This window comes from Jaculus jaculus, chromosome 1, assembly GCF_020740685.1.
Source record: "Jaculus jaculus isolate mJacJac1 chromosome 1, mJacJac1.mat.Y.cur, whole genome shotgun sequence".
NCBI classification, from domain to species: Eukaryota; Metazoa; Chordata; class Mammalia; order Rodentia; family Dipodidae; genus Jaculus; species Jaculus jaculus.
Genome location: NC_059102.1, coordinates 186,438,398 through 186,464,775, shown reverse-complemented (window position 1 = coordinate 186,464,775; position 26,378 = coordinate 186,438,398). Strand labels below are relative to the sequence as shown.

At 40.8% G+C, this 26,378-nt stretch overlaps 1 protein-coding gene across 1 annotated transcript in view; it reads right to left on the bottom strand.

Annotated features, from left to right (window-relative positions):
• Palld (palladin, cytoskeletal associated protein) overlaps nucleotides 1–26,378 on the bottom strand; it is a 413,077-nt gene that overhangs the window by 187,197 nt on the left and 199,502 nt on the right. Inside the window, exons 8-9 of the mRNA XM_045149173.1 lie at nucleotides 19,999–20,118; nucleotides 16,679–17,021 (exon numbers count right to left, since the gene is read on the bottom strand). Of these exons, the coding sequence (XP_045005108.1) occupies nucleotides 16,679–17,021; nucleotides 19,999–20,118 (463 nt within the window). The remainder of the gene's footprint in view (nucleotides 1–16,678; nucleotides 17,022–19,998; nucleotides 20,119–26,378) is intronic.

Sequence of the window (26,378 nt, the reverse complement as noted above, 5' to 3'; positions counted from 1 at the left end):
AGCATGACAAGTACTAGTTATCAGCCTTTAGCCATCAGTGTGGAACAGGCCTTACTCATGCCCTATCTGGTCGTCTGTTCTGTTAACTGTTTTCTGCATGACTCCATACCTCAATGTGTACAAGAGAATATGCTATCAACCTCCACAGCTCATCATCTGTACTCTGACACCAGCATGGCTTCCACTTCCAACATTTCACTTGATAAAGTTAATTTCCAGGAACTTTAGGGTGGTTTGAAAAAGAAACAAGAAATTCTCCTAAGTGGTCAGTGATTTTGTTTTTCATATTTTTTTTCTTAACTATTTTAATGTAGTGGTAGAAAAATGAGTCCCAGTGAGAACCCACTGGTGTTTTTTTTTTCTTTGTTTCTTTTTGCAATCTTTATAAGTTGCCTGCTCAGAAATTTGATATATACTCAAGTAACAAAGAATTCATTGTTAACATCCTCTTAACAATAACAAAAATAATGTCCGTCTCTGTGCCGTGTGCTGCGTTTGTGTGGTATTTCGTGTGACCACAATCCCGTGAAGCAGGTTCTGTCACCACTCCCTTTGACTGACAAAGAAACTGTGTCTAGCAGCAGTAAGTAGCTGGCCCAAGGTCACCTCCTTGGAGATGGTGGAGATTCCATCTCTGTCCTGCACTATCTTTGGCTGGAAAGAATCTAATTTAAAAACAAGCTCTGAAGTCATATGTTGACATCTACATAAACATGGTAGCTTAAATGGGATGTGCTTATTTTTGTTACTTTCTTGCTAATCTCTCTCCCCATAAAAATGAGAGCAAAGGAATGAGAGACTGTATGCTCACTGGCAATTCATGTGAATACAGGAGCTGTCACTCAGCAGGAGAGTAAAGAGGAAACCCAAGTGTGTTCAGAGGTGAGGCAGACAAGGGCAGTCACTTGAACAACAGGAACCTTGATCACAGGGCTCTTCCCAAGGTGGAGAAGAGGGATGAGGCACCAGCCAAGAGCGCTGGTTACAAGTTTGGAGGAGAGCCAGCTCCACTCCATTCCTCGTTCCTTGCAGTTAGTAAGCCATTCCTCCTCTGCCCCTCCAGGACACAGGAACTCACTTTTTGGGAATGGGGAGCCAAAACAACTTCAGACCAACACACACACGGCACAGCAGAGTAAAGGAAAAGAGGAGAGGGTTGAAAGTATTATGTGAGGTATAAAAGAAAGAATTGTACGAGTTTGCATGCGTGCTAAAAGCTGCAAGGCACCTCTTTCCCTTAACAGGCCTCCAAGTGCTGCTGGTTCTGCCCCTCACTCCCCGCATTTGGCATTTGAAGTCCATGCCTATCTTAGGGTGCAGGCTGCCAGTGTACAAATCCCAACTCAGCAGATAGTTTCCAGCCAAGATTTCAGTGCCAAAGGTCATGAAATACTTATACAAAGCTTTGAAGATGACATTTAGTCCAAATAAACATGTAGAAAAAGGAATGTTAAGGAATACAGATACAGCAAAAAAAGAGAGAAAGGAGGACCAAAGCAAAATGACCTTGACCATCAGAACTGGCCTCCTCATCTGTAATGAGATAAAGGGACAGGGCCCTAGTGTATACAAGTGTAGAGAATGAGGAAGAAGCCTTGGGAATTAAAACTATGAACAGAGGGCCGGGCGCTGTGGCATACACCTTTACTCCCAGCATTTGGCAGGCAGAGGTCGGAGAGACTACATAGTGAATTCCAGGTCATCCTGAGTTAGAGTGAGACCCTACCTCAAGAAAACAAAAAAGAGGGCTGGAGAGATTTCTCAGTGGTTAGGGCACTTGCCTTCAATGCCTAACAATGCAAGTTTGATTCCCCAGTACCCATGTAAGGCCAGATATATAAAGTGGTATATGAGTCTGAAATTTGTTTACAGTGGCTAGAGGTCCTGGTGAACCCGTTCTCTCTCCCTCTCTTTAAAGATACATAAAAATACTTTTAAAAAACACAATAAATAAATAAATAACAAAATGAACAGAAATAACCAGGATCACTGTCAATGTAATACAGCACATAAACAAGGTTCAACACAAAAACCACATGATCATTTCAATAGATGCAGAAAAGGCCTTTGACAAGATACAATATCACTTCATGATCAAAACATTGGAGAGAATTGGCATTGTTGGTTCATATCTTAACATAATAAAGGCAATATACAAAGCTCCTAAGGCCCAAATAATACTTAATGGAGAGAGACTGGAGGATTTCCCATTGAGATCAGGAACAAGACAGGGATGTCCACTCTCACCTCTGCTTTTCAATATAGTACTGGAAGTCCTAGCTCAAGCAATAAGACAGGAGAAGGAAATAAAAGGGATACAATTTGGAAAGGAAGAAGTTAAGGTAGCTCTATTCATTGATGACATGATTGTATATGTAAGAGACCCGAGAGACTCCATCCCAAAACTCCTGAAGGTGATTAACTCCTATAGCAAAGTACCAGGATACAAAATCAATGAACAAAAATCAGTAGCCTTTCTATATGCCAGTGACAAAGATACAGAGGATCAGAAGGCTTGAAAGATAAAAATTAACAGATGTACAGAAAGTACACCAAAATAAGCAAACAAACTCAAAACAGCACAACAAAACATAAAAGATATGCTTTTAAGAATGTTAACATTACAATATTCCAAGTTTCAAATAGAGATAACAATAAAAAATTTAAAGTTTTTGGAAATTTCCCTGCAATGTACACATGAGAGTTTCCAGACTAAAAGGGCATTTAAATATATTGATCATACATAAAATATTACATTTAATTATGAAATTTCTGAGATTAAAGAGTGTAGCTGAGCCTGGTGACACAGGCAGACTGTGAAGGAGGACAGCAAGTTCAAGGCCTGCCTGGGCTGTAGTGTGAGTTCAAGGTCGGCCTCTGCAACTTCGTGAGAGTCTTTCATAAAACATAGAAAGAAGGGTAGGGATAGAATTCAGTGGTTGAATGCTTGCTTAGCATGTGTGAGGCCCTAGGTTCAATCCCTAGTACAGAAACAAGTAAAAAGAAAATGAGAAAAGTCTATAAAAAACAAGAAAATAAGAAATAAGAAAATAAGAAAAAAAATAAGACATGTGCAAAGGGTCAAAACCCAGACTGTCATTAAACTGTGCTACAATAACACTAGAATCTGAGGTAATTCCTTCAGAATCCTCAGGAAAAACCTGTAATTCTCAACCCAGACAAACTTTGAATTCAGAGTGAGGATAGAATGGAGACATTTTTCAGATGAGCAGGGTAAGGACACTTAGTGTGCTTTGCAGTTTTTCTCTGGAAGCCACTGTAAGACATGCTTCTGGCAAATTAGAGACTAACATGTAATAATGAAGTGACATTTGGAAATCAGGAGAGGAAAAAGGCAGGATGTACTCCCACAACAGTGTTGAGGGAAGCCTGTGGAGATGGCTTGGATTAAGCTCGGAGAGCAGCTTGTCTAGAGGGAGATGCAGGGCAACCCCAGGAAGAAAGCTTCCTGCATTCAAGGGTGTTGCACTCCGGTTTGCATTGCTGGTAGAAATCACCCAACCAAGAGTAGCTTCTGGGAAAAAGAGGTTTATTTTGGCTCACAGGCTTGAGGGGAAGCTTCATGATGGCAGGGGAAAACGATGGCATGACCAGAGGGTGGACATCACCCCCTGGCAAACATAAGATGGACCACAGCAACAGAAGGGTGTGCCAAACACTGGCAAGGGGAAACTGGCTTTAATACCCATAAGCCGGCCCCCAACAATACACTCCCTCCAGGAGGCATTAATTCCCAAATCTCCATCAGCTGGGAACCTAGCATTCAGAACACCTAAGTTTATGGGGGACCCCTGAATCAAACCACCACAAAGGGACACTGCTTTTGGAGCAGGGAAACTCCTAAGAAAAACAATGTTTTCAAGCACACCCACTAGCTATACTGTGGTCCCAAGAGGTCTGACACATGCATGTAATAGTTTATTGTGGAAAAAAATAGTCATAACCAAGACTAGAAAAATAAAGACTGATAACATTTTCACACATTATCAAAACATTTCAGCAAACATTAACAGTTTTTTTGTGTGTGTATGATATACTCTCATGTAGCCCAGGCTGTCCTTGAACTTGCAGAGGATAATCCTGAACTTCTGCTCTTCCTGCCTCTACCTCCTGAGTGCTAGGATTACAGGTATGTGCCACTGTGCCCAGTTTATGAGAAGCTAGGGATTGAACCCAGGGCTTCATGCACGTCAGGCAAGCCCTCTACCAATTGAGCTACATCCCTACTTTCCATTGTTAGTTTATTTTATTTTACTCTATTTTATTTTAGTTTAGTTTTGTTGAGTTTAGTATTTTCATGGCAGGGTCTCACTCTATCCTAGGCTGACCTGGAATTCACTATGTAGCCTCAGGCTGGCCTTGACCTCATCATGCTCCCAAGTGCTGTGATTAAAGGCGTGTGCCACCAAGCCTGGCCCAATGTCATATTTTTGTGATATAAATTATTCTCTTCTCTATCATATCAGTGTGACAAATGTTCATAAGTAGCATCAATGAGGGTCTGGCGGGAAAGCATCAGCAATGGCTACATACTCGGCTGTAACTGAATGATGCAATGATTGCTTATCAGAAACTTAGCACTTGCTCTTGGCAGAAAGAGTGCCCAGTGCAAGGTGGAGGCACCTGGCCTATGAACTGTGCATGGTGAGTTTTCTATCCCTTGCTGAGTGCAAGGAAGCTCAGAAATAAAAACATTGCATTCACCTAGAATAAGACATGTTGATGTTTGTGAGTCTTGCATGAAGACAGATTATGGTGAATTTGATGGTAAGAGGGAAATTGATTGCACTAATTCAGGATTTCTGTCTGTTTACTCCTAACTTCTCAGGATGCGGCTAGCAAGGGCTTTTTGGTCATGGTACTCTGACATTAGCCAACATGTGGAATATGCAACTTAGACTGACAGGGACCTGGGAGAAAGAGATGAATTTAAAACTTTATCCACCTCAGACATCCACAAAGTTGTGGTAACTTTTGATAGCTTTTCAGAGTTCCAACTCAAGAAAATGGCATGTAAGTCACTGAAACCTCACACTCAACCCCATACTTCACCCCAGCCTTGCAGGATGGCTTCCTTAGAATACTCCAGTGTGTCAGGTACCTTTGGGTCTTCTTAGCTTGGCATGGACATTTCATAACCCCTCAGTCTTTCCAAATTCAATTCTATATGGTGAGACTGAGCTGGATCCAGGTGGAAGTCTGTTTATTTGCAGACCTGTATTTCCCTAGTTTAAGCCAGTGTAGTACGAGAAGACAGAAGATTCCATGCAGCAGCTCATGATGCAGTGGTAGACAAAACCCTAGAGCAGAATCCAGAGAGCACTCTCTACCAGTCTCATCAGAAGGACAAGGAACTAAGACAATAATCTGAAATAAGTACTTTATTCCCTTTCACTTCCAATTTTTGTTGGAATGCAATCTGAATGTACTGAGATCACATATTACTACCACTAAAGTGTAAGATGGAGCTTCATCTTAAAAAGCAGCTTTTGGTGACACAAGCTGAGAAAATTCAAAGCTTTCCTCAACTCTGCCATGACGAAAGAGGGGGCAATGGTCTTCAACATAAATCAACGCCTCAGTTACGAGAACTTCAAGACTCGGTGACCATGTTAGAAGGCTATAATAATGTATGGTGAAAGAGTACTTCCCAGTAAAGCAGCTGCTTATTATCAGAAAGTTTTATTTATTTATTTTATTTTTATTTTTGAGTTAGAGTTTTCCTCTATAGCCCAAATGGGCCTGAAAACCACTATATAATCAAGCTGGCCCAGAACTCCTGGCAAGGCTTCTGCCTCATCCTCTTCAAGTACTGGGATTTCAGGCATCAGCCACTGTTCCCTCCCAGCTAACCCTCTAATAACCAAATATAATCCTGCTTTAAAAATATTTATTCTTGTGTGAATGTGTGTGTGTGTGTGTGTGTGTGTGTGTGTGTGTGTGTAGGTATATCAGGGCTTGCACTACAAATGCCGGATGCATGTGCCACTTTTTTTGTCTGTTTTTATATGGGTTATGAGCAATTGAACCAAGCAACATAGGCCTTGCAAGGAGTCACATTTAACTGCTGAGCCATCTCCCCAATCCCAAATATTGCTTTTTAAAATAGAATAATTAAAATAAATATGCAGTAAAACTCTTGTTCTTATTTTTGAAGGTATCATCATGAAAAATCCTCTTTTTAAATCCAAAATTTCTTTATAAAAGAATAAAAATAAATGTGGATATTTCTCATTTAAGGGCATGATGTTGGAGGAAGGTGATAGCTATAATGGAAAGGAAAGGGCCAGACGTGGAAAAATAGTCATAACAAAAATTTACCCTCGGGGCTGGAGAGATGGCTTAGCAGTTAAGTGCTTGCCTGTGAAGCCTAAGGACCCCGGTTCGAGGCTCGATTCTCCAGGACCCACGTTGGCCAGATGCACAAGGGGGCACATGCGTCTGGAGTTTATTTGCAGTGGCTAGAGGCCCTGGTGCACCCATTCCCTTTCTTTCTCTCTATCTGCATCTTTCCCTCTGTCGGTCACTCTCAAATAAATAAAAAAAAATAAACAAAAACATTAAAAAAAATTTACCCTCAAGGCTGAAGGTGTTTGGAAGTCTAAGCTACAAACTCTAGTTTAGAAACTTCACAGAAACAAAGGCATTTGTATTTTTTTACTGCCTCATATTCAAGCCACCTTTTACAGCTCTATGCATATATGTATTTGCTACAGATATTATTGGCTACAATGGTACATTTCTGAAACCAGATGGCATATGAACTATTTCAACAAAGACAGAAAAAAGGGCAAGAAAATATTTGTGAGCTTTCCAAAAATCTTTCACAACTTTCACATTTAATGGCAATTACCAAGAAAGCAGCATGTTTCAAATTGTAGCTGAGGCATATAATTACCCATATCTGACCTATTTATAAACTCCTGTGAGCAAAAAGAATCCCACATTGCTGCACCAACTCTGACAGAGGATGAAGGAAACAATCTGGATAAGGTGATAGCAACTCTATTGTCCCACCAGCTTCTTACCAGGAGGGTCTCAGCTAGAGGCCTTCAAATGGTATGGATTATGGAAAATAGCATATATATATATATATCACATTTACATAACAATAGTATATATATGTGTGTATATATGTATATATCTATACACACACACACACACACACACACATATAATCACCACATTCATATAACAAAGAAGAACAGAAGAACAGTGTGAGACAGAGCAGAGCACTCAACAAAGATATACGTCAGTGTATCAGAGTTGAAGTAGGGTAGGATCCTGGGTTTTAGGGAAACAGTGGGAATGCAGACACCAGAGTGAAGTCAAAGTGCCATTACAACGTTGTTTCCTCTCAGCACTCTCAAAAACTCTTATAATCCATGTGCATCCTGACCATAACCTTGATAAAGAGGAACAAATCTTATCTTGCCAGAGAACCCCCATATCCTGATGTTGGAAGGCATGAACTTGGCATACTCTACTAGCAAAGTCTGATGGCAAATAATTTATTGTATCCTTTTGGACAATGAAGCCAATGTGTGCTCAAATTTTAATGTGATCTGGTCAGTCAGCTTGTTTTATGAAAATCTGTATATTTCATCAAATTAGTTAAATACATGCAGTATTCTTAAAATCAAACCAACGAGTATCTAATACCCTGCCACATATGGAAAAGGTTTAAAAAAAGATGCTATAGTGAGTCCAGTGTTATCCCAAGGTCTGTATAATCATAACTTCAGTCAAGTAAGGAAGCAGCCATTCTTGGATTTGTTGAGAAAATGAACTGTCTGCTTTTACACATGTAATAGAAACCAACTAAAATAAACCTTCCCATTACTAACGTTCTCACCATCAGGTGATATATTAGTTTGAATGAAAAACTTACACATTCACATAAAAGAATACATCAATGGTGAAAAAATTGGCAGTCAAATATAGTTCAGTCTGCAGTAGACAGAAATAAATTCCCAAGTAGCAAAAGTTGTAGACATGAAGTGAAATTCAATAAATATGAATTAGGGAGTCATTAATTAAGAACAGTCATTTAAACAATATCAAAGGGCTGGAGAGATGGCTTAGTGGTTATGCGCTTGCCTGTGAAGCCTAAAGACCCCAGTTCGAGGCTTGATTCCCCAGGACCCACATTAGCCAGATGCACAAGGGGGTGCAAGTATCTGGAGTTCCTTTACAGAGGCTGAAGGCCCTGGCATGACCATTCTCTCTCTCTGCCTCTTTCTCTCTGTCTGTCGCTCTCAAATAAATAAATAAAAATTAAAAAATAAAAAAGATATCCAAATATAGGAAATAGGTTTGTTCAATAAAAACTCCACTCAGGCTCTCCCTCAGATAGAGGAGGTTGGTATTTGCAAAATGTATCATGGTGCTGACATGTAACTGAAATACATAGGGGACTAAAAAAAGCCCCCCAGAAATTACAAAGGACAGGACTCTACCGGCATTCTGCTCCCACTAGAAATAGACGTTCTTTGTGACAGGTGAGCCAGTGGTCCTCTGCCTACCTCCCAGGTATCAACCTCTTCCCTTTGACTCTCTTCCACCTACTCCTCCTACTTCATCATCCCCTAGAGACTTTTTCTAGATCTTTCTCCTTGCTTTTGGAACCTCATGACTCTTTCTAACCAGTGTCTGCGCTCTCTCAAGCTTTTTCCTTGAAAATGCTGCTTTCAGTTAAAACCTGGTTTTCCTCAGTGATGTTACTAGCCCCCTATGATCTTCCCCTGGGCAGATTTCTGCCTGCTCGCTGCTTCCTAAGCTACTCCTACATTGACTTGCCATCATCACTCATCATCTGCTTCTCTTTTGAAGCCCAAGCCCTCCACCCATAATCACTCCTTCCCTGCTGTCACCAACAACCTTGGCCATTTCCTCACTTTTCTGAATGACTTTACTATTTAGCATTTGGGCTTCTGCCATCATCGTTGGCCACCATCCACACTGGTGTTTCTTCTAACATGATTCCTTGACAGCTTCCCCTACTCTTGTAACCCTAACTTCCCCTTGAATGAGCCACTCAGAGACATCTTAATTTCTTTTGTCATTTAGAAGATGTTTTTCTTCAGATTTTGAACTTTAGAATCCTCTTTTTGATCATAACTACTATTCTTGCTCTGTACTTCTGGTCTCACAATACCTTTAGTCTTTTTTTGTTCATGGTATAACCTCTATTATCTTAATCCCTTCCACCTTGGGGTTCCTTTCTTCTTAACTCTTAGGCCTTTGTCTGGTTTACTTTGCTTTCTTTTTTAAGTCTATGCACTGCCTGGATGATGTTTTGAATAATGTTTTCCAAGGGTAGTCAAATTCAATATAATAGTATCTGTATTGTGCCAGGACCCTCAGCTATATGTATTCTCTGTTTCTACCTCTGACTGGTAAAGACGGCTGCAGTGAAGTCATGCAAAGATGTTTACTTAGTCTAAATTGGGTTTTCACTCTTTTTAAAGTTGAAAAAAAATTGTATTATTTACTGATGAGAGAGAGGGGGAGACGCAAATCGAGAGAATGGATGTGCCAGGGCCTCAGCTATAGCAAATGAACTCCAGACACATGCACCACCTTGTGCATCTGGCTTACGTAGGTCCTGGGGAATTGAGCCTGGGTCCTTTGGCTTTGCAGGCAAGTGCCTTAACTGCTAAGCCATCCCTTAAGCCCGGTTTTAACTCTCTGATCTCAAACATGTTCGCATTATTGCTAGGAAATATACACGTTCTTTCTGTACGCCTCTTTTAATCTTCACAATTCCACAGTTAATACAACTATCTTTCCTCTTTTAATCAATGCTTTCATGGCATACTTTTCAGTTATTTTGTATATGTACTTCTAATTGAATATTATACACCAAATAAGTCTCCTACCTACAAAAATAAGGAACAAGACCTCTTCTGGAAATACCATTAAATATTACATTCAGCAAGAGACTAGCACAGCAGAGTCATATTAATCTAATACCTAAGAATGTGACAGTGTGTTATAACCAATATTTATATGGAAAAGTATCATGAGGAAGAATCTATCAAAATGTGACTTTATTTCTTTTAGTTAAGAGATTCATGCTTTGGGAAGTTCCTTGATTGAACTTTCTTTTTAGGCAGGAATTGTTTTCAAAGATCTCTCATACCACCACTGTTAGGTACAGTCGCCGTCACATGCATTTATGAAGAGATCACATCCACTTGGCCCACTACTGCAGACGGAGGGCCAGCATCACTTCCCCATTCCTTCTGCATCACCCACCAATGGGCTGTGTGTGTATAAGTGTGTGTAACTTTATAATAACAAATTCAAGAGTCTAAACTGTCCCATTCCCCCTCCCCCAAGTCATTTTTAAGGTCATTTGATTTCATACTTTGTACTTTCACCAATACTAACTTGCTGTTTGACTACATTAAAAAATTTTTTTTGTTTATTTTTATTTATTTGAGAGCCAGAGAGCGAGAGAGAAAGAGACACACAGAGAGAGAGAAAAAGAGAGAATGGGCACGCCAGGGCTTCCAGCCACTGCAAATGAACTCCAGTCGCGTGCGCCCCCTTCTGCATCTGGCTAATGTGGGTCCTGGGGAATCAAGCTTCCAACCAAAGTCCTTAGGCTTTTAACCATTAAGCCATCTCTCCAGCCCTTGACTACATTTTGTAGATAATGAAATTCACTTAGTCACAAATGGAACCCTGGTAGTTATTAAATCTTCAAAATCAAAAGTAAATTGACTTATCTTCTAAATAGTGGGAAGATAGGTATTTGGACTTCATTGAATCTAATTTAGAGGTTGTTCAAATTAGTGTCATGTTAGAAGATTTGTTGTGGGCTGGGGAGATGGCTCAGTGGTTCAAGGTGATTGTTTGCAAAGCCTGTGCCCTGAGTTCAATTCTCTAGCATCCATGTAAAGCCAGTGACTCAAGCATATGAAATTCATTTGCACTGGCCACAGACCTTGAATACATACACACACACACACACACACACACACACACAAACAAGAATTTTTTTTTAAAGATGCATTGGATTTTACATATGTGATTAAGTGTACATTCTTCCCAGTATAATCTTGGATATCATCAGATTGCAGGTTATTCAAAGGCAGTGCTCTTAACTCTTTGATCTTTGAGTCTAGCATTTCACAGCACTTTGCACAAGTTTAACACAGTGAGGGAAAGAACAGTGTGCTAGACTTTAAAATGTATTAAAGTGTGTTCAAGGACCTACTCACAATTGCTTGTTGATTACATCTCCATGACTGTCATAACACATTACCTCCCCTCCCCCTGCCATTGTTTTGCTCACTTTCCCTTTGGCTTTCATATTAGGTCTTGGCCTTTAATCTACCAGGTAAGACTTAAGCTAGAACAGAGCCTAGGAAACTGTTTGTATTCTGATGTCAAACAGTAATATAGTGAGATCCTGAACCTTAACTAGTGGAGGTGAAAGGATGGAAAAACGTTCAATTTTCTGAGCTACACTGCCCAAGCCACATGTTGGAGTCTGAGCCACCGTCCAACAAAAACAGGACAGGAAGGGAGTAGCACAGAAGCTCCCAGCCCTTCATCAGGAGTCTGGAATCTGATGGGGATGTTAACATGTCAATTGCACACACCTTGAAATGGCAGTTTGATTGCACTTGGGCAAAGTAACATTGCAAGTATGTACTAGAGAGTGAACGAGTCCTTCTGCTTCTTTCAAATGTCTCATTTTCTCCACAATGTCTTTAAGGCATGACAATCAAATAGGAAAGCAGAAGAAATGAGGAAGGAGTGACAAGGTTCCCAGCTAAGAAAGTTGGATGATTTTTTTTTTTTCTAATGCCATTCTATCTCATGGGATTTTTTTTTTTTTACTGAATTCTTTGTTCTCATTCAGTTCTTGTCACTTAGAAGAGATAAAAGATGTGAGTTGCAAATATATGATAATGTGGGAAAACTCTGGAAGTGGTACAGTTTGAAAACTGAAATCCTGGAGAATAGCTAGGGAGAACATTATACAGAATGAATGGGTTTGTTTTAAAGATGGGGGATCTTCCTCTTCCTCTTTATTGTTCTGTTTCAGTTTTACTCATTCAAAAAATGCTTTTGGTCATCTTCCATTCTCTAGATCACAGTGAAAAAGCACTAAAGAAAAACAGGTCCCCAGGATAGCACTGGAGAGAATGCAACATCTAACCCCCAAAGCAAGTCAACAGACACCATGGATAATTATGTGCTATGCAATAATTGAAAGGAAGGATTTACTAGAGAGTGGCTGGCTGGCTGCTTTAGACAGGGTGCTCAGGGAATGGGGTGACATTAGATTGAAATTTGATCGACAAGAAAAAGTCAGCTATTAGAAGCAGAACATTCCAGGAACAGAACATTCCAAGCAAGGGAACAACTTGTACTTTGATTTGTGTCTAGGAGTATGAGGGACCCCTGAAGGAACTTCCAAGTATAGAAAGCCTGGTACAGTTTAGTCACTGATAAGGACTGACACAGACTGCAATTTCCTTCTATCTGTCAGGTACCCCATCTACCCTTCACCTATAGGCAACAGAGGGACATCACTCTGACTTTAAACAGTGCTGATTATTATGAACATATGGTTTTACTTTATGAGCCTTAAACTGCACAGGGTTGTCAGCAAACATTTCTGATACCTTGGTATAATAGAATTTATGTGATGTGTCCCTCCAACCCTTCAGACAAGATTTGTAGACATCAGATGTCTGAGGGTGTGAGCAGGTGCAAAGAGAAAGAACAAAAAGGTAGTTAAAGGCAATTATTTAAGAAAGACTGACTCAATTTGAAATCATTTTACTTTTTTTTTACATTTTACATAGGAAGTGCTGATACTGTTTTTTCTCTTTAGAGACTAGGGGAAGAGTAGGAACAGAAAGACCTATTGACTTCACATACAAAAAATTTTGAACAATTTCAATATCAAATGAGGATGGGCTTTTATGGCAATGTGTATGTTTTTGGTACTTTGGTGACAAATAAGAATTTTATCTGCTGACCTGGCTTGCTTGCTTCTGGGTGCAAGGGTATGCCCATGATGTGACTCTTCATTAACCTGCCCTTTGATTTCTCATTTTGTTTGCTGCCTGAGTTTAGACAGTACCTCCTTCGCATGAGACAGAAGAGGAACAGAGAAATCAGAAAAATAAATATGGCTTTAATAAAGCATATTGTTATTCACATGTTATTTGATCTCATTTAGGAGGGAAGCTCAATGTCCAAGCATGATTATACTTTTCTATATGATCAGTGCATTGCCTATGGAAATTGGCATTCACATACTTCCCTACAGGCTTCTTTGAAGGAACTCATGCAGATACTTGCCTTTGAGGAACTGTTTTATGAACTAGAGAATCCATGGTTTCACCCCAGGTCTTACATTTACTTGAGTCTCCAAGCATGAGACACAGAGAAAGGGCAGCAACAGACTTGTTTGGTGCGAAGAATACACTAACACAGTCAGTAAGTCGTGTTTCTGCTCATTTCCTCCCATTTTCCTCTGGAAAGCTGAATGAGTGAAGTGAGATGTGGCTTTCTTTGGAGTGTCATAGGAGGCTGAATCTCAGTTGTCACACCACAGAAATAGCTCTGCCCATCACTTTTCTGTGCTGGGTGTAGTGCTTGTCAGGGCCCTAGAGCAAGTGGCAAAGTCCAGAGGGGAAGGCCCCTGGCAATTCCTTAATGACCTGCATCTGATTATGCTCAGCTTGTACTTATGGGGCAGTGTCAGAGACACAGATCCTGGGAGAAGCGGACCCTGACGGTGATACCTGTATGACAAGGGGCCATGAAGCTATGTATGACAGGTGTGACAGACCTTGGAGGGGGTCTGGGACGCTTGCGAGGCTATTGGAGAGGACTGCTATTGGGCAACAGAAGATGGGGGCTTCGTTCAGATCAATTCATTTGAAAAGTGTGACTCATGCTGACACTACTCTCATTCTGACTATCTGTCCTCTCTCGCTTCTTATTCATTTGATCAGATGATGATGAAGCATGAAGTGTCATAAAGCCACCAAATGTAAACCTTTCCTATGACACAGAAGAAAATCACAGACTGATGGATAAAGATAAGTGCAAACCGTAGCTCTGGCTGCCTACCATAAGAGGCAAGCAGAATCCTCTTCATTTACCCACCGTGTATGAAAAGAAAGACATGCATCAGGATTTTATTTATCAGTCACCTATCATCATTAATCACTTTAAGTGACTTAGCATTACCCTTTCCAGGAGCCCAGTGCTCAACAAAGAGCACACCTCTTCTGAATACTGTGATAACACAGAAAAGAATAGACCTCAGATCAAACCCATGACACAGGATACCTCAAGATAGGGGGAGAGAAGTTTGGAAGATGGATGCAGAGAATATTTTTTTTAAGTTTTTTTTGAAGTAGGGTTTCATTCTAGACCAGGCTGACCTGTAACTCACTATGCAGTCCAGTCTCAGGGTGGCCTCAAATTCACAGTGATCCTCCTACCTCTGCCTCCCGAGTGTTGGGATTAGAGGCATGTGCCCCCATGCCCAGCTCAGATGCAGAGAAACTTAGTTTTCTCCACGATGTTGAATTATAACATCTGCATGCATTTGTTTTGTGACTGAAATTAAATCATACAGAGTATAGGTCACAAGAAAATGAAGTATCATTACACACTATCTTCTACCTAATAAAGTAGCAGTGAATTATTCAATAGGAGAATTACAAAGCAATGCTTTAAGGAAACACTTAAAAACTTAAATATTTGGATAAAAAAGAAAAGAAGAGCCAGTCGCAAAATCTGTCATATGTCAATGTCACATCTAAGTATCAGGTTTCCTATTAGGTACTTGCTCATGTTTTTCCCCTAAATTTCCTCATGAAAGGTGGGCAATCTCTTTTTGCAAATATTCTTTCCCCCGTGTTTTATTTTACATGGACCATCTTACTTCTAAGCAAATCCTGACATCATACTGGACACTTGTGTTGAAGCTACACAACATCCTAATAACTGCAAAACTATTTTGTTTGTCGTTTATGGACAGCTCCCACTATGCACAACAACCACCACAGTAAGGTTCACTTCAGCTAAGGGCTGAAGAGCTGCTGAAATGTCTGAGATAAGGAGGGCTGTAAATGCTTGTTAAGAGCTCCTGTTTACTCTTCTGTGATGTATTCCCAATTGATGATGGTCCTTAGAGCATATGCGTTTCACTGAATCTAAGGGTCATAGTGAAGTCCTCCTCATTAAACACATTTGCCCTTCCCCAGGAGGGCAGGTCCCTGCTTCACTAAAAGTACTACAAATACATATTCAGAAGGCAAAGAAGAAGGAAGCCAGTAGTGGCAATTAACTTTTATGGCTGGTGCTGTAAGAATGTAAATCTCTTTCATGGGTGTTATCTATTTTAAGTCTATTTTACCTGCTCAGTCTCTCCGTGGAGTGGAAACTGTTCACCTTTCACACTGTTGTATGTAAGCCTAGGCACTAGTTCTTCTGTCTTACACAAGACCCAGAACAGCATCAAAATTAGGTGCTGGATAACAATGGGTAGATTTCTGAAAGTGCCTCACAGATTGTCTAAAAGTTTTATAAAATTGTCCATGTGTTAATGGGTTCTTTGTCTTGGTTTGCTATTTGGTTAATGTTCATGAAATCCCTTTGCAAATAATATAGTGATGTACAATAAAAGGTGTTATTCTAGTTCAAACATCTTATCATTTCTAACATTTCTAACAAATGGTCTGACCACAGAGAAAACATAGCCCTCTAGGGAAGCAAAGAATTCCTGTTGTGAAGAAATTCTTCCTTCTTCGAATAAAAAACATTAGACATAACGGGGATTTACAAGGGACTTTCCTATATTTGGGAAAATTCAGTCTCATGGAAATGTGACCCAGTAGAAAATATATACAATTTACATGACTCTTACATTTCTACTGACCCTGTTAGGAAATAATTCAAGATGTGTCATACTATGATAGAACCTTAGGAGTTAATTTATTTCTGCCTCTCTTTGACATGGTAATGGCTCCATTCATAACAGCTCTGTGCTGGATAGTGCCAATGGAAACAGCTCATGCAAGGTTTATCATCCTAAGAAAATAATGGAAATTAAACATGAAGGGGGCAGTAGGCAGTTGAACAGAATTCCAAAGGCAGGCAGGCTGAGCTGTGAGGGCACTCCACTTCCTGACAGACCCACCTCTGATTTGTCTCCTCTGACCTGGGTCTGCACACTGAATTTCCACCCTTGATTTTACTTTCTTCCTTCTACCTGCACCCAGTCTCCCTACGAAGTCCTACAGTTAAAGCATGTGTCTGTGTTTTAACAGAGGACTCCAAGAAGATCCTGTCTGGAGAGCAACTACATCCTGGCTACACGTCGCAAGGCAACGTCACTCACAGATATTTTCATAGCCGCAACCAATTACAGCCTTTAGCAAAGGGCAGACTGAGCCATATTTCTCATTTACCTTCTTGATTTTCAAGTATCTTTCATGTACCTTGAAGGATGCCCACTTAGCAGCAAGGTCCTCTGAGTCAGGGACAACTTGCCTGTAGAAGAGGCAACATGCCACATGGTTCACTGCAGGCAAAAGGCTTCTTTTCACCAGAGAGGAAATTGAGCAGGGACATGGAAAGTATTATAAAACCATGCAGAAGTACTCACAGTTTTGGTTTGGCAAGCAGCGGTGGTGGCTCTTTGGTGGGTGAAAGCAGGGCAGCTGGTGTCGGGAGAGATGGATTGCCATTAGCTTTGCCATTAATCAGCCCATTGACTCCATGGTCTGGATGGACACCGTTGGTTTCCCTCTCAGCAGAACTGAATTGCTTCTGAAGGGCTGTCATACCGAGCTCTAAGTCAGGGCTGTTCACCTGCTGCCTCTCAGATGGTTTCTTTGGCGCCAAGTCAAAAGACCCAGACTCCAAGATTGGGGGCGGTGGTGGAAAGTGTTGGAAATGATCATTGTTGGATTCTCCCATGGAGTTGTAGCTATAGGTCTCAGTATTGGCTAAAGAAGTGGAAAAGGACAGGATAATAAGCTAAATGTCCCCAAAGCCCCAGATCTTCTGAGGATGCCTGTGTCCTATTAGAGAAGTTATATTCCTGGGACACAAAAGCCCTGTAGCTGCAGGACCTGTCTCTTCTGAGCTTGTTTGGAATGGACACCATTTGTCTCATTTTCTGACTGAGCTCACATAAGGGGAAATCACCCACTCGTTCATTAACAAATTTCAAACAGGAGCTAAAGATCAAACCTGGTGAAAGATGGCAACTTCAGGGTTGAGGAGATAGTTTAGTTGATAAAGTGCTTGCTTCACAAACATGAGGACCTGAGCTTGACCCCTAGTACCCATGTAAAAACGCTGGGCATGGTGGGGTGCTGATCCAAGCACTGGCCAGGTGGAGAGAGTGGGATCCTTGGAGCTCCATGGCCAGGCACAGTGAAGCCTAAGTGGTAAGTTCCAGCCCAATGAAAGTCCCTGTCGTAAAAAAAGGTTGACAGCATTCTTGAGGTTGTCCTCTGGTCTCTCTCTCTCTCTCTCTCTCTCTCTACACACACACACACACGCACACGCACACACACACACACACACACACACACCACATTTTCATGACAACCCAAATAGTTCAACCAAAATGCCTTATCTTCTCACCCTTAAGTAAGCCCATGGATCCAACTGAACATCCTATTCATGCTTCCCAACCATGGCTCCAGGTCAGAAGGATTCATGCGGGTATTCATTCTATTTTAATTTTAATCCTAGGGAAGAGAAAGCCCCGAGTCCATGTGAAATGGCTATCTGTGACTTAGTATGAAAGAAAAGTACTGGATATCCTCAATAGGCTTCAAGTGTCTTGAGATCAAGCTCCCAGCCCAGCAGACCTTCTGGAATGCACTCAAAAAATTCTTACTGAGGTAAACAGAATGCTCAAAAATATTTGTTGATTATGTTTGACCTATAGTAGATTTACTCCTAGATAGAAGTAGAAAATATTACACATAAGTTTTTGCTCCTCAAACTTATAGTCCAGTTTTTATGACTTTTTTTGTTCTGTTTTATTTTTTGAAGCAGAGTCTTACTATAGCCTGGGCTAATAAGGAACTCATTTTGTAGTCCAGGCTGGCCTCAAACTTAAGGCATTCAACACACAACCTCAACTTATAGAGTCCAGTTTTTTGATTTTTTGTTTTGTTTTGTTTTGTTCAGGCTAATATGGAACTCACTCTGTAGTCCAGGCTGGCCTTGAACTCATTGCAATCCTCCTACTTCAACCTCCCAGGTGCTGGGATTAAAGGAGTGTGCCACTGTATCCGGCTTCAGAGTCTAGTTTTGTTGCTGTTACTGTTTGAGCCCCACTGTGGCCATGTGATAGTCATTTGAAGGCATAATCTTTCAACCAACTGAAAATCAGAATGCTGGGCTGCTCCCTGCTATGCAAGCAGAGCTAGCACTGTGGTTTCCACTCCACATTTATGGCAGTCGTTCATATTAACCATTCCTCAACTAAGGTGAACCTCCCACAGTTTATCCTAATGTGTGTGAGAAAGCATTTACAATCCCCACTCTGATATGCCCAAGTTGGTTCTGGCCAAGCCTCTGCTGCCCCCTAGCCCCAAGTCCTTGCTCTTCTAGGACTCAAAGGGCAATTGAATTACCTTATCCAGCCAGTCATCCACTTACTGGTTCTCCACTGTGTGTATGTATCTGGCTTGGTCAAAGAGATAGTTTTAAAATCTCTGTTAAACAACTTGGGATGAGGCAACCACTATAGCTTAAAGTTCACTAGTAACAGTGGAAAATAATTAATTAAAAATAAATTAGGGCTGGAGAGATGGCTTAGCTTTTAAGGAGCTTGTCTGTGAAGCCTAAGGACCAAAGTTCAACTCCCCAGATCCCACGTAAGCCAGATGCACAAGGTAACGTGTGTGCAAGGTTGCACACGCATATAGTGTGGTACACATGCCCAGAGTTCTATTGCAGTGGCTACATGCCCTGGTAAGCCAATTCTCTCTCTTTCATGTAAAAAAATAAATTAAAACAAAATCCTATTTATTTTCCTATTGGTGAGGTTTTGTTAACTTTTTTATTGACAACTTCCATAATTAGAAACCATGATAATTCCCTCCTCTCCCCCACTTTCTCCTCACAAATTCACTCTCTATCAAAGCCCTCCCCCTCTAAATTAGTCTCACTTTAATTTTGATGTCATCTTTTCCTTCTTTTATGAGGATCTTGTATAGGTGGGGCTAGGCACTGTGAGGTCATGGAGATTCAGGTCATTTTGTGTCTGCAAGATTGCATTGTAAGCAATCCTACTCTTCCTTTGGCTCTTCTGTTCTTTCTGCGCCCCACCTCCCTTGGTGAGCTTTTGAGTTTAGAAGATGCTTACATATTTTTGAATGCTGGCTTAAGAAGTACAGTGTTTTACTTTTTTTATATTAAAGCTGTACCTTCACATTGGCATGTGCTGTCAGTGAGATCTGATTGCTGAGAGCTTCACTGCTTCTATGAATAGTGCTGTGTTTGTCACTCATTACCTTCTCACAAGTCTCAATAGTGAATTACACAGTAATGACGCATCAGTACCAGCCTCTTTGTGTTGGCACTGCTGAGAACCATGACGGCACCTGGGACATAGAGGTGACCTTCTCTGGTAAGAGACTTAGATGAGCATGAAGGCATGAGGGGAACTGCTCCATTGTTTCCAGGGCCAAATCATGTTTCCCTGATTTGAAAACATGGCCCTGTGAGGGCGTGTTCACTTTTATTATCTTGTTTGCCATCTCCACTTCCACCCCCCTCTCCTGTTCCTTCTCTAAGGCTGTTTGTATTAGATGACATATCTGATTGTTAGGGGTAACTCCCGGAGTGGCCAGCAACATTCCTAAAGGTTGAGTTCTCTTCTTGGGACAGTCACTTTCCACCTTGGGCAACCACACCACCACCAGGCAACAGAACGGGGCCACTTTGATTCCCACATACCTGAGGTAACGATGAGCTGAGCAGTGCTGGCAGCCGACCCGAAATGGTTTCTGGCTGAGCAGGTGAAGATCCCCGCGTCCTCTGGAAAAGTCTCCGCAATCACGAGGGTGCAAATCTCCTCTGGGAACACAGTCCAAGGGAGTTCATTGGGGCGCTGACAAGCCATTCCCAAACCAGAGCCCTGCTCCCGACCTCCTCCCACTCCTAAGTGTGGGCTGATTCAATAATGCTTCTTTCCTCAATTTAACCATGAATAGAAGATGAGCAAGCTGGTCTCAAAGTATATTGTATATTTCAAACACTAGAAGAAAAACATACTCACTGCGGGTCAAAGGGCCACCTTGCAAGAAAACTTTTTTTTTTGGTTTATTCAGGTGATGTCTTTTTATGTACAAATAAAAAGAATAACAAGTAAAGTATAAATTGAAAAGAATGATCTTTTCTAATCTAGTTTTCTTGCTAGCCAATGTGCCTTAATAATCCCTGCCTCCTAAACACAGTTTATTGCATTTGAATTTCCAAAATAATTAACATAGCTTTTCAAAGTTTATCTAAGTATTATCAAAGTACATGGTTTTTGATGTAGCATTACTGGGTCAAATGTGGAAACCTTTGCTTTATCAAGTAATAAGGTCTGCAGGCCTCACTAGCATTATTCCATTTCTCCATTCTTGGGCTTAATTCCACCTGTGACCTCATCCCATCCCCACTTCTAATGATGCTGATGAAAGGAAGCCCAGTTAATAGACTGCTTGAGATTTTCCTTACAGCTGAAAGTGCAGGATCCTTTCATATCCAATGTTATGTTGCTATGGAAGGATCCAGGGAACATTATGATTTTAGCCATCTGTACAGTTCAAGGTGAATGTTTTCCACCACATATTAATATAGGTTTAAGCTTGCAAGAGTTATAAAAACATGCAGCTTATTCTTTCAGCCTACTATTTAATTTGATGTTTAAATGGGGTGCACAAAAGTAGGTCCAATGTACAACACAAAGATGAAAAATAATAGAGCTTGACAGACAAATGACAGGAATTGAACTTGTAAGGTAAAGAAAAGTGGCAGGATTAAAACTACAAGGTTCTACTGATAAGGTATCTGAACAAGCCACACTTAGCAGAGGTGTTGAGCTGTGGTGGCTAGGGTGGCTGCAGGTGATGGGGGACGGTCATTGTGTGCACTGTATAGAGGTTTAGAGACAGGCACGGTGGAAAAGTCCTGGAAGATCTGCTATATAATAGTTCACTGAGCACACAAAATTTAAGATAGTAACTTTCATGTCATATATGTTCTACTACAATAAAAAAGTAGAGTGATTAAATCTAGTATATACAGTATTGATTCATTGAAATACCAGTTTAGGTAAACATTTGACAGGGATCATACATATAAAGATATTGATATAAGGAAGATGTTGCTCATATATTTTAAATTTTTCTTAAGAATAAGAAGAATAAGCAGGCCAGAATTCCAGAAAGAGGGAAGAAGGTAGTTGGAATGAGCAGAAGGATTCATTCATGGAAGGTTATATAATATCAAGATTTTATATATATGGCCTGGAATCTCTTGTGAACAGCTTCTAGGAATCTCCAGAACTCACCTGTTCAGTATGTTAAGATATTAAGAGATAAAACTCATGGCTCCTACTGTCGATTTGTTATGATTCTTCAGGGGATGGGCCATGTTTGCTATTAGGACTCAAATTAGAAGATCTCCAGATGAGGCAGTCAGTATGGATAATCATAACTAACTTGTCAAGTGTTGACAATACATGATTGAGAAGTGCTTGGCCCTCAATAGAGCATGCACATCAGTGTCTCCAGGACTTGGAGAACATCACAGAGGGGATGGGAAGGAGCAGGGGGACACTGGCTCCTGGGCATGACAAGACTATTGAGCTAATACACTCACAGCAGATGTGGCTACCTGCAGAGCACCTGCGCATGATGGAGCCAGTTATCAATTAGATATAGACAGGGGAAGACCTCGGGAAGCCAGTCCTTTTCCTAGTTATCTAATGACTGTTAAAGGTTGCAGGGCGGACCAAGTTTTCCAGTTCTTGTTGACGAGAAATATAGTGGGACTGGAGGAGAGAGGGTCATGCTGGGTACATATTATCAAAATGCAATATATAGGTACAAGAAAAAAAGAAAAAAGGGGAAATCTCTAGATGGATCCCAACAATTGTACTTATAGCTTCTTTCTTTCTAGCCTTCCTTCTGCTTTTCTAAAACCATGCTATCTTAAAAAATGGTACAGTTGCTTGCAAGTGAAAATGCTTATCAGAAAGTTCCATTTTGCAAAAACTTGTTGAAACAGAAGATGGAAATTCGAAATATTGGGCTGGAGAGATGGCTTAGTGGTTAAGTGCTTGCCTGTGAAGCCTAAGGACCCCGGTTCGAGGCTCGGTGCCCCATGGCCCACGTTAGCCAGATGCACAAGGGGACGCACGTGTCTGGAGTTCGTTTGCAGAGGCTGGAAGCCCTGGCGCGCCCATTCTCTTTCTCTCCCTCTATCTGTCTTTCTCTGTGTGTCTGTCACTCTCAAATAAATAAATAAAAATTAAAAAAAAGAAATAGCAAATATTGATTTAAGGTTTTTAGGTAGCTGAAGATAGATGAGGACCTGGAGAGTTAAGGCACTTGCCTGATTCCCTAGTAGCTATGTAAAGCCAGATACACAAAGTGGTGCATGTATCTGGAGTTCATTTTCAGTGTCAAGAGACCTTGGTGTGCCTATTCTTTCTCTCTTTCTCTGTCTCCCCTTGCAAATAAATAAATTATTTATGTATATATATTTTCTTTTTTGGGGGGGGGGTTCAAGGTAGATTCTTGTTCTAGCTAAGGCTGACGTGGAATTCTCTATGTAGTCTCAGAGTGGCCTCAAACTCATGACGATCTTTCTACCTCTGCCTTCTGAGTGCTGGGATTAAAGGTGTGCACTACCAAGCCTGGCTATAAATAATCAGTAAGTATTTTTTAAAAGAATGTAGTTTTTAGAATTATAGGTATTTTAAAATAATTCATTATTTATTTGACAGAGAAAGAGGAGAGAGAGAGAGAGAAAGAGAGAGAGAGAGAGAGGGAGAGAGAGGGAGAAAATGGGCATGTGAGGACCTCCCACCCCTGCAAACGAACTCCAGATGTGTGTGCCCCCTTGTGCATCTGGTTAACATAGGTCCTGGAGACTTGAACCTGAGTCCTTTGGCTCTGCAGGCAAATGCCTTAAGTGCTAAGCCATCCCTCCAGCCCAGAAGAATGTATTTTTTAAAAAATAGATGGGGAAAAGGAGAAAAAATCTTCTGGTGTTTACATTTATTTCAGATTTCTGGAGGCATCAAACTTCTAGCCAGCTAAATAGTACCTTTTAAAATAGGGTAAACATTAGATATACTGCAATTACCATATAACCAAAAGGACAAGATCGTTTTGTCTTCTCCGACTTTGAAAAGCTTCACAACTTTACATTGACTTTATATAAACAAAATGAAACGTTCCCTGGAATACATTTTGGGACCATACAGTGTCCCCAGTAAAAACCAGTGGGATTTTACTATATCAGATAGTTTTGTATAAGGAACTTTGGGTCTTATCTGAGTAACAAAGATGGCAGGTAGCTTTGAGAATTTCTTCCATCTCTCATCACTGAGTAATATAACAAGTTATGCTTTTAAATATATGGTCAGTACAGACCTTTAAAAGTTACTTTTTCTGGGAGTGGTGGTACACACCTTTAATCCCAGCACTCAGGAGGCTGAGATAGGAGGATTGCTATGAGTTCAAGGCCAGCCTGAGACTAGTTCCAGGTCAGCCTGGTTAGATCAAGTCCTACCTTGAAAACCAAGAAAAATAAAAAAAAAAGTTACTCTTGAGTGCCTGGGTATGTGGCTCAGCTGGTAGAGAAAGTACTTGCCCAGTGTGGACAAAGCCCTGGCTTTGAACAGCAGCACCACATAGCTCAGGTGTAGTGGCACAGGCCTGGAATCCTAGCACTATGGAGGTAGAGGAAGGAGGATCAGAAGTTCAAGGTTACCCTCAGCTACATAATGAGGTTGAGACCAGGCTATGCTACACGAGGCCCTGTCTTAAACAAGAAGGCATTTAGTATTACTGGTATGAATATGGATTTATATGGATTACACTTCTCTCTTTCCCAATGCTACCTGAGAGGAAAATAAAGCTGGTTGAGTTCACTATGAGTACAGTATTTTGCTCTACTCTTGTGGCACTGGTAATAGCAAAAGGGAGGAAAAAGGCATTCAAAATTTGAACTTAGGTTGCATACTATGCTTCGAATATCAAGATTGTAATTCTATAAGAAAGGCTCACATTAAGAGCACACCATGTGAAAAAGGCAGCTGTGGGGGAAACGGGCCAAAGGAAAGATGTAAACCCAAGACAGGTTGTGCATTTCAGTGTCTGTGCAGTGCAGGAGGCCTGCTATCTTGAGATGCACCATGGGAACTGGGAAAATGTCACCAATGAATCGTGCAATGCTATGGCATGTAATTTATATTTCAGCTCTCCTGGTATTTTAAAATCAGTGATTCTATTTACAGAAATGAAGGAAAACTAAGGAATAAAAAGTAACTTGTGAATGCTGGAATGAGTGGGGACACTGGTTTTGTTTCTATACTACATTTGGCCCTTGATAGAAGTCAAGGATTCAGCTAGAACCATTGCTTAAATTCATACAACTTTAAGCTATAGTGTCTGAGCTCCTCAGTAACACTGATGAGCACTGATGAGTTTCTGAGAGATGTTAGCTATGAGATGGTTGTGCACGATCCTTAGCTTTTCCAGTCTTGACTCTTTTATGACAGTGTTTCTCAGGCCTGTTAGATGATAAGAATCACCTGGAGTATTTACTAAATACGCCAGTTTCTCCACCCTCTCCTCTCCTCTAGGGTCTGATTCAGTAGATCTGGGTTGGGGCCAAGGATTTCTTTTTTAAATTACACTTTCCAGTTGATTTCTGTCTTGAAAACAAAGCATAGAAAATTTTGTCCTAAAAAGTAGATTTCAAACATTTATTATTAGAACCCATAGAAGTGGCTACATGTTATGTCCAGCCTGTCCATGTGTACATAATAAAGGTGTGTGCATACACATAGTGGCAAAAGCTTCACAGAATACTAAGCATAGGCACTCTTCTAATTTATATTCTAATTATTTTTAAAGACAGGGTCCTCCTATGTATCCATAGCAAGATCCAGGCCTCAAATTTATAATCCTGCTTGTGAGATTCTGCCATCACACCTGGCTCTGTTTATTTTATTTTTTTTAATGGTGGTTGTGGCCTGAGGTGATGGCTAAGTTGGTAAAGTCCTTGCTGTGAAAGCATAAAGAACTGAGTTTGGATCCCCAGAACCCATGTCAAATGCCAGGCATGGTAGCATGCACTTATAATGCCAGAGCTGAGGAGGCAGATAGGATCCCTGGGGTTCCCTTGCCAGCTATTTTCACAGCATGGGTGAACTCTGGGTTCACAAAGAGATCATGTCTCAAAAAATAAGGTGCAGAGCAATTGAGGAAGACACCCAACACTGGACTCTGGACTCCTTTCACTTGCACCATGAAGACCCACACACAAATGAACATGAATACACTCACACATATATCACACTCATATACTCACACAAAAATAATAGCAAGTAACTCTTTCAAAAAATGGGATGCAAAAGAAGGCCACAGATGATGTTGAGTGCCAGAACATTTGTCTAGCATGAATAAGGCCCTGGGTTTGATACCCAACACTTCACAGGAAAAAATATGATGGTTTCCCTCCACTTCAATGAGTCAGAAGCAGTAGCCGTTGGGCCAGCCGTTATGAGGACACTGTCCCACAGCCCCTAGTACAACTCCTGGCTCTGAAAATGTCCATTGATTCTGGGTTGATAAATTTTAAGGAATGGGTTTGCAGATACAGGTTTGTGTGACAGATGCTAATGTATTTAAAGGACAAGTAGTTTATTAAAAGGTTCACTGGCTGGAAGGAAATCAATAAAATTAATAGAGTGAGCATGAGGTCACTTTGCATGTTTTGACAAAACATACAAAGTTCCTGGCTTTACAACTGAAGAGGAAGATAGAAATTGGGGAAATAAATCAAGTTAGAGCTTTACATAAGATTAATCACTTGGGAAGTAGAATGTAACTGGAAAGGTACAAGGAACTGAGAGGTTTTCATTAAATACGTATGGTCACAGAATGAGGTCAATGTGAACTTAATGAGAGAATGGTAAAAGAAACCTAGGGAATTAATGCTGTAAGAGACTTGGTCAGACCTGCCTAAGGTGAAGAGACACCTTTGGCCCAAAGCCATACTTTCAAGGTTATGTAGTCTAGATGCTAATGGTAGTCTACCCGCCTCCTACA